This window comes from Camelina sativa, chromosome 10 (assembly GCF_000633955.1).
Source record: "Camelina sativa cultivar DH55 chromosome 10, Cs, whole genome shotgun sequence".
Taxonomy (NCBI): Eukaryota; Viridiplantae; Streptophyta; class Magnoliopsida; order Brassicales; family Brassicaceae; genus Camelina; species Camelina sativa.
The window spans coordinates 7,488,446-7,497,949 of NC_025694.1; the positions used below are offsets into that span (position 1 = coordinate 7,488,446).

General features: G+C 34.3%; 1 protein-coding gene across 3 annotated transcripts; it reads left to right on the top strand.

Moving 5' to 3' along the window:
- On the top strand, window positions 5,122-7,564 carry LOC104717759 (superoxide dismutase [Fe] 1, chloroplastic). 3 transcript variants are annotated; one of them, XM_010435385.2, is made up of 8 exons: window positions 5,122-5,202; window positions 5,446-5,527; window positions 5,981-6,169; window positions 6,253-6,424; window positions 6,865-6,932; window positions 7,028-7,054; window positions 7,164-7,187; window positions 7,280-7,564. In XM_010435385.2, the coding sequence occupies exons 2-8, from the start codon at window positions 5,468-5,470 to the stop codon at window positions 7,385-7,387; spliced, it is 648 nt and encodes a 215-aa protein (XP_010433687.1). In that variant the 5' UTR covers window positions 5,122-5,202; window positions 5,446-5,467; the 3' UTR covers window positions 7,388-7,564. The 3 variants fall into 3 exon arrangements, with proteins under 3 accessions (XP_010433687.1, XP_010433688.1, XP_019086026.1); XM_010435386.2 differs by lacking the exon at window positions 5,122-5,202 and adding an exon at window positions 5,245-5,344; XM_019230481.1 differs by lacking the exons at window positions 5,122-5,202; window positions 6,253-6,424 and adding exons at window positions 6,428-6,527; window positions 6,608-6,779 and having other exon boundaries at window positions 5,981-6,069.

Sequence of the window (9,504 nt, forward strand, 5' to 3'; positions counted from 1 at the left end):
TCTCTCGCGATTGGAATCTCCGAAACAAGAAAACGGTTTGGAATCAGAAGCTTCATGGGTTTGAATCGAAGGACCGAGAATGGTTTGGATTCAGTTGGGAATGAAGAGAAGGCGATTCGATGGGATTGGAGAGAAGAAGATTAGTAGCGATGGCGATTTGGAAGCTAATCGCCAATTGCATGATTCGAGTTTCAGTCGAATAAATTGGAAGAGATTGAAACAATTGGAATCACAAGGTACGTTTGTTAGTACAATTGCATGAATAACAGATTGTTTTATGATTAGGGTTCTTTGATTTTCGATCTCAAATTAGGGTTATTTGATGTTAGTTAGAAAATTAGGGATTTGCGTATAAGCCTTGTGATTTTGGAGTTGTTATACTTTATCAGATGTTTGATTGAGACTCAAGATGATTTTGTTATGTTATAGAGATCACTGATTCGTATTTTGTTCTTTTTTTTTAATTATGTAGATGGATACGTTTTTTGTTCTGTCATAGCTTTGATAACCTTGAGTTAAGTATTAATGATTGAGACTCAAGATGATTTTGTTATGTTATAGAGATCATTGATGCCTTTTTTGTTCTGTTTTCATGATTATGTAGATGGATATGTTTTTGTTCTGTCTTAACTTTGATAACCTTTGGTTAAGTATTAATGATTGAGAGTTTAGCATTTTGTTCTGTTATAGAGATCACTGATGCGCTAATACACTTATGTTTTTCATGATTATGTAGATGGAAAGACTGATTACAGGAGAAGGATCCGTATTATCAACCAAGACATGAACAAGTACAATAAATCGAGTACCAATCTCTTTGTTGTCCGGTTTACCAACAAAGACAAGAACAAGTACAATACATTAGGTTGCTGGTGAGGACAATACATCAAGGTTTTGAGTTCTATATCTTTATTTTAGTTAAGCATGTGATGTTTGTTTTCCTTTCTAAATCTTTTTTTTTTTAATTCATTCTTTAACAGCTTAAAGAAAGCTAGATGATGAGTATAGAGTCCTTGTGTCTGTTCGGCCATCAATGAAGGTAATTTATTATCCTTCTCTTCCTTAATTTACTTGGTGTTAGTTTAGGTATGAGTCGATGTCATTGCTTTCGGATGGTGGTTGTGATTAATACGCTTATGTCATTGATGTCATTGCTTTAGTATTTGTTGCTTTGTGCGCTTATGTCACTTGAGGCTTTATTAAATATGTATGTGTACTTGATGGTTTGTGTTAGGTAAAAACTTGATGCTTTGTTAAATATGTATGTGTACTTGATGCTTTGTGTTAGGTAAACACTTAGTTTCAAAATTTAAACCATTTACCAATCTCTTTAACACACAAGTTCTTTCTTTATAAACCCATTACCAATCTCTTTAACCCACAAAAGTAAATAACACCTAAACATTAAAAACCCTTTAGCAATCTCTTTCTCACGATATGGATTCTGACGACTCTTTGAATCCATATCTTCCCTCCTCTAGCTATATGAACCTCTTACACAGCCAACTTGATAACCAAAACCTTGAATACACTCCTCTTGATAGTCCATGTTCTGAAACTCCATCTGAACCTGCATCCCCTCAAGAAAACCGTAAGTCAAGGAATGCATGGTTACCAACAGATGATATCATGTTGGTCAGTGCTTGGCTTAATACTAGCAAAGATCCGATTACTTCCAACCAGCAAAGACTTGCATCCTTTTGGGGGAGGATTGCAAAATACTTTGCATCCTGTCTGAATGTTGATGGTCGGCCAAAGAGAGAGGCGAGTCACTGTAAGCAGAGGTGGGGGAGGATAAACGAATTGGTGTGCAAGTTTGTTGGATGTTATGAAGCTGCAAAAGTGTACCGCAGCAATTCGTATGATGGCATATGGTTGTGCAACTGATGCGTTTGACGAATACCTCCGTCTTTCTCCAAATGTGGCACTAATATGCTTGGACAAGTTTACAGATTCAGTCGTAAATTTATTTGGAGATGAGTACTTGAGAAGACCCACACCAGCAGATCTTCAAAGACTACTCGACATTGGCGAGTATCGCGGATTTCCCGGCATGATAGGAAGCATCGATTGTATGCATTGGGAGTGGAAGAATTGTCCCACCGCATGGAAAGGTCAATACATCCGCGGATCTGGAAAGCCCACAATCGTTTTAGAGGCGGTGGCTTCGTATGATCTCTGGATCTGGCATGCTTTCTTTGGACTACCAGGTACATTAAACGATATCAATATTCTTGACCGATCTCCAGTCTTTGATGATATTTTGCATGGTCGAGCTCCTAAAGTTAAATACAGTGTCAACGGACATGAGTATAAATTGGCTTACTATCTGACAGATGGTATTTATCCAAAATGGTCTACTTTTATCCAATCTATTCCACTGCCACAAACTCCAAAAGACGCTTTATTTGCAAGACAACAAGAAGCTGTGCGTAAAGATGTAGAGCGTGCTTTTGGAGTTTTGCAGGCTCGATTTGCCATAGTCAAAAACCCGGCACTTATTTGGGATATAGTAAAGATTGGAAAAATAATGAGAGCGTGTATCATACTGCACAATATGATAGTAGAGGACGAACGAGATGGGTACTCTCTGTTTGATCAAACTGAATTCACACAAATGGAGTCAAGTAGAGCTTCAGAAGTTGACTACACACTTCCAACACCCAGGCCTTCATGTGTCGCTACTATGCTCAAGAATCGAAAGGATGTTCGTGATAAGGAAAAAAATAAGTGCTTGCAAAATGATTTGGTTGAGAATATTTGGGCAAAATTTGGAGCTAATTAGTATTAAAATTAATCATTCTCTCCATTTATAAATTGCACTTCTGTTGTAATATGTATTAATGTTTTATTATGTTTTGTATGTTTGAAAATTAATAAAAATGGAATATTTCTTTAATTTTATAAAATCTTTAATGTTTACACATTTATATCACTTCTATTCTATTTAAAATTTTAAAAAACAATATTTTCAAAAATAAGAGACCCAAAATAAGAACCTACCAATAAAAGAGAAAATTTTATCTAAGAGATCATGAGTTCTTATATTCCAAACAGTACACAATTAATTCATAAAAAATTTAAGAACTCCCCTTATATGAACCCCCCAATAAACTTGCTCTAACATCACAAAATCGAATCAGTGAAGGAGTTGTTGTCCAGCTCAAAGTTGATGTCGCTCTTCCCCTCTCACAAAAATCTTTACTTTTGGAAATCTATAAAACAAAACAAGATTCATAAACTAAGGATAATTAATAAACAAAATTACAACACAAAACGAAATTAAAAAACTGGGAAAAAAAATACCATTGTCAGATCTGTTGTAAAAATGATATATGCTCCTCTCCATCACAAGCACCATCCTCCTCCTTCCTCGTTCTTCCTCTCTCACGAACATCGAAACCTCTACGGCGCTACTTCTCCCTTCGTCCCCATCAGAATCATATCTTTCTCATGCCCTCTCCAAATCAAGCATGAGACAAGCAGAAAACTTAAATCGGACAAATAAAATAGTAAAATCAAAGGATAGACAACCTCAGATCTAGGTTTCAGTGGAACGACAAAAGGTTTAAAGGAGAGGAAGAAAAAGAATCGAGTGAAATAGAGAAGGATTTATTGGAAAAGTACCAGAGAAGAAAAAGGAAGGAGAAAAATGGAGTTTAGGGTTTTTGTGTTTAATATAAAGATTTAATATCCTCGCAATTCCATAGCAAATATTGCGAGGGATTTACTAGGCTTTCTGTTTATATAGAAAAATTCTGCGTCGCAAATCCTCGCTAATATTGCTAGGGAATTGCAAGAGTCCCTCACAAATCCCTAACACACCACTAAAAAATATATAATTTATATTTCGAGATATTTAACATTAGCAAATCTCTCGCAAATATTTGCAAGAGATTTGTGAGAGACCGTAGCAAATCCCTCGCAAAGTCTTTAGGGTTTAGGTTTTGGAATTGTCATTTCTGCCCTATCTTTGATTTTAAATCTTGGATTCATCTTTTTAATCATTACTAGTAATGTAATTAGTCTTTAGGGTTTAGGTTCAAGAGTTTGAAGTTGTTATTTGCGAGGAAATTGCTATGATTTGAGTCGTTTGCGATAGAATTACGACGGATTTGCTACGCGTCTAGCAAATCAGTCGCAAATATGTCGCAAACCTTGAATATCTAATTTGTAAAAACCATCAAAATAATTTAAAAAGTTAGTAAAACTAACTTTCAAGTATATTATAAGGTCCAATGTCTCATCATACTCTTTTCTATCATTAATAGTAATGTATTTTAGAATAATTCACCTTATGAACATATTCAAATGTATTTCAGAATAATTATATTAAGTTTTGTAATATTTATAAAAAAATAATTTTCCTAACTTTGCAATAGATTTGCTATGGCTTTTGCAATCCACTCGCAAGTCTATAGCAATTTTGCTATGAATTATGTTTTCTCAAAAACGTCGCATTATTGCAATTGATTTGCGAGGAAGGAGACATTCCCAGCGAATTTGTCGTAAATGCCTTGCAATTGAGCAGCGGATTTGCGGCGACCAGTTTCCTCGCAATTTTGTGAGGGATGTGCTAGGGATTTTTTTATTTCTCATACATTTCTTGCAAATCTACCGCAAATTTGCGAGAACTATAATCCATCGCAACTCGTACTCGCAAAAGCGGTGTTTTCTTGTAGTGTTCGTTTCAAATGGACTTCGCTTGAACTTAAACAGGCTCGTCATCATTGGACGTAGATTTCTCATAATAGTATTCATTTACCTCGATTCCTATATTTTCAACCCAAAAAAGCATCATAATATTTCCTCATGCACTATGTTCATATAGATGTGAAAACCATTATAATTTCAGACTATTCTACAGAATTCTAGAAAATAAATAAGACAATAAACTTTATTAGTTTAAGATAAAATTCTACACACATAATTGCATTTACATAAAACTAATTTGTAAAATATTATAAAAAACTGATGTCCATAATTTGTTATCCAATTATGACGACACAATGAGTCAATAGGAGCCACGAAGAGAGAAAAAAAAAATGTACTGCAAAAGGATAATGATAGTACAAATGATACGTCGTACTGCCACATGTACGACGCAACTCAACTACCAAAAAGCAGAGCCATCCATAAAACTCAAAACACACACAGATTCCACTGGCGTGTGCTCTCCTCACTTGTCCTTAGAAACTTGAGGTACTCATTCTCTATCTCTCATCTACTTTTTTTGTAGTTCCTGTTCGAGTTTTTGTTGTCCAACAAATGTCTTTCTCTTCTACATAGACATTTCATTTGTATTTGCTTGGTCTTCCGACAACATACAAAGTTCAAAACGCATGTATACATTCTTTTGTATTTTGTAAGAATTATTGATTTATTTATCTTTTTTAAAGATAGGGTGCATCTTGATAATTGATGTTATGTTGTTTTTAATTGCAGCTTCAATCTTAAAGTATTAAGTATGGCTGCTTCAACTGCTGTTACCGCAAACTATGTCCTCAAGCCACCTCCATACGCTCTGGTATGCATGATTTTATTGATATGTTTCTTCCAACCGATTGCAATTTTCGGCAAATGTCATTTTGTTTATGGTTAGATTAGATTTTTGCTTACTACCTACTAGATGATATAAGTTGTTATGCCCAAAGTAGCCTTCATAATACCTTTTATCCTCTCGTCAAAGGCGTTACAAATGAAGTTTCATCAGCTATTATTATTAACACAAAACCAAAAGTAACAATGCGTTACAAATTAAATGAACTCCTCTAACTTCACAATGGAAGAAAACATAACTCATATTAATTTGTGGTTAGTGTTTTTTTCCGAAAATTCGTTGAATAAATAAACTACTATATGGGAATGGGAAATTTGTATCAATATTTTTTGGGTTCATTTATTTTTAAAAATATGCTGATTTTATATTGAGTGAGAGAGCAATTTTGATGAAATGTTATGTGGTATAATTACTGGAAAGGATGCTTTGGAGCCGCATATGAGCAAACAAACTCTGGAGTTTCACTGGGGAAAGCATCACAGGGCTTACGTGGACAACCTCAAGAAGCAGGTTCTTGGAACCGAGCTTGAAGGCAAACCCTTAGACCACATTATCAACAAAACCTACAACAATGGCGATCTCCTCCCTGCTTTCAACAACGCTGCTCAGGTCATTACAAACCCTTTTTTTTTTTTTTGATCTTTTAAATTGTGTATGATTGTTTAGCTGAACCTGAATGGTTGTGTTTATAGGCGTGGAACCACGAGTTCTTCTGGGAATCAATGAAACCCAATGGTGGAGGAAAGCCATCAGGAGAGCTTCTTGCTCTGCTTGAAAGAGATTTCACTTCTTATGAGAAGTTCTATGAAGAGTTCAATGCTGCTGCGGCCACTCAGTTTGGAGCTGGCTGGGCCTGGCTTGCTTGTNGGTTCTTGGAACCGAGCTTGAAGGCAAACCCTTAGACCACATTATCAACAAAACCTACAACAATGGCGATCTCCTCCCTGCTTTCAACAACGCTGCTCAGGTCATTACAAACCCTTTTTTTAGTTTGAGCTTATATAATGTGTGTGTGATTGTTTAGCTGATTGGTTGTGTTTATTACAGGCGTGGAACCACGAGTTCTTCTGGGAATCAATGAAACCTAATGGTGGAGGAAAGCCATCAGGAGAGCTTCTTGCTCTGCTTGAAAGAGATTTCACTTCTTATGAGAAGTTCTATGAAGAGTTCAATGCTGCTGCAGCCACTCAGTTTGGAGCTGGCTGGGCCTGGCTTGCTTGTAAGTGTTTCAAATTTAAGAACCTTACATTTATACTTACTTTACCTTCTTCCTTACTCTTATTATCTCTCTGCTCTAAATTCAGATGCAAATGACAAACTCAAAGTAGTGAAAACTCCAAATGCTGTGAATCCCCTTGTGCTCGGCTCTTTCGTAAGTTTTTTCATGAAAGAACTTGAATACACAATTTAGTTGATTAGTAGAGATCACTAAACTTAATCTTAATCTTGGCTGTGATTTTCTTGCAGCCCTTGCTTACCATTGATGTCTGGGAGGTAAGTAAACTCCTTTTTGTCCCATACCTAATCCAGTGTTTGTCCTAAAACCTATTTTTCTGACAAGTTTGTTGATTTTTTTCTTTTCCCTTTTGGGTACATCGAACAGCATGCTTACTATCTCGACTTCCAGGTAACAACTTATTCAAAAACATAAGAAAACGCTTTTCTTCATCGGTTTATTTGTTTTGTTGATTGTTGTAATCTTATTTGTATAACGAGCAGAACCGGAGACCAGATTACATAAAGACATTCATGAACAACCTTGTGTCTTGGGAAGCTGTTAGTGCCAGACTTGAGGCCGCAAAAGCTGCTTCTTCCTCTTCCGCTTAAGCAGAGAGTTCTGAACAATATGACTTCAATGAATTCTGTATTATTGAAGTTTATTAATAAAGTATTGGTCAATGTAATGTAATAAGGACGCAACTTTGTTGTATGTGTGACAAGAGTCTTTCATGTAGAATTTTGCACCTGTGCAATGAACAATTACAATGCTCTTTTTGTGGTATTTTTGGGTGTGTTTGAGTTAAGTTTTCATTATCTGTTTCAAAAGCACGGTTCTCTATTTTGTAGAAAGTTGAAAGGGATTCCTATTTCCTACTAGCCATCAGTGAACAGAACCTTCCCATCCTCTAGGTCGAGTAGCTGCTGTTTCATTAGTATTCCTTTGTTCCGTGGGAATAGTAGGCATGTATGTGCCGGCTGGTCGCTTGAGTAGTACTAGTACTACATGTGACGGGCCCATTAATGATATGAAGTCTAGCACGGCTGAGCGGTTGAGCCAATTAAAATTTTAGGTATTGATTAACTTAAAAAATATAATTAATAAAACTAAAGTATATTTTTTTGGTGAAATAAAACTAAAGTTTATACACATACTAGGCAAAGTTCCACGGTTTCCATGAGTTAATATTCTATAAGACTATATAATATATATTCACATACTATATGATTCACTATTTAAATTTTTAATATAATAACATTTTTTATCTATAGTAAATATTTGTTGTCTTAAATTTTTAAAATCTTCAAAAACTAAACGCTTACACATAAAATATTCTATGTGTAATATTGAAAAGAGTTTTATCTATTAGAATTAGAAACAAATTTATGAATTTTTTTTCTTTATAAATATATATTGTTAATGGAAAGTAATTATATAAATTATTTGTGTTTAAAATTCTGATAGCTTGAAAGTATATGTTGAGACTTTTAGAGCTCGTGCGTGTTTTCCTATTATTGATTTAAGACTCATTTCAAGATGTATTAATTTCAATATATCTTCAAATTAAGGCAATGCATATAGTTGACAAAAAAAAAGGCAATGCATATAATTAGGGTGTCATTTAAGTCAGTGCATAATCAATTTGTCACAATTACTCCAGATTGTGATAAATTGGAGTAAAAAAAAAATTGTCACAATTACTCCAGATTTTCCAAAGTTAAAAACTAGTGCTGAATATATTTACTAATTTCCATAATGTCTATATTAATTTAATATCTTCTAAACTAGTATTGAATGTAAAAAATCAATGCATAAATCTATAGAATGGTTTTTTGCATTAGTTTATACATTGAATTGATTATAAATCAATTATAAATTGTTGACAAAAAAATCAATTATAAATTATTACATAAGATGAATATGGTTTCCATATGTACATATACATATGTATATGATTATGAACTTACGAAATGAGGAGTTTAAGGATCATGTTTTTTTTACTAAATGATGTTTGACGATGATGTTGTGTGATGATGCAATTGTTTTGACTTGATCTTGTTTGATTGTTCTTTGTTTGTACAGTTCTCGATACAATATGTTTAGACAGCCAGGGTAAGGCCTCTGCACCTTACCGAGTTGGACTATATGTTCCACTCTGCTGAGCACAACAACAAAGTTGTTGAGGAGTTCCAGTTGTCTCTTCCAAAGCAAATTCCTAGGCTTGAAACTGGTGTTTTTAGGGTGGGCTAACAGATCTTTGAAGACGGGAACACATGGATACCAAGCTATGACGTTCACCTGGTAAACTAAGTCTTTTTGTCATATGTTATTTATATTTATCTCACCTGTTAGATAAATATAAATTTCACATGTCACGAGAAAAAAAAGTACATGGTTCAATTTCTGAAGTTTAAATAAAAGATGGTAGAATTAGCATCACACATAGTAAGAGATGTTTCTAATGTCAGGCTTAACTTGAATTTACTTGATAACTGTTTCTGTTTTTTTTACTTGAAAATGTTTGATTGTTGTATTTGACTTGATGATGTTGTTTGATTGTTGTTTGCTATTTTTTTGATGATGCTATCGTTTGCTGTTTTTGATGATGTTATTTCATTTACTCGATGATTGAGAGATGTGTTTTTTTAACTTGAATTCTGATTTTGCTGTTTTTGATGAGTTTTTTATTGATGTTTTCACTTGATGCATATTTGTTTGTGCAATG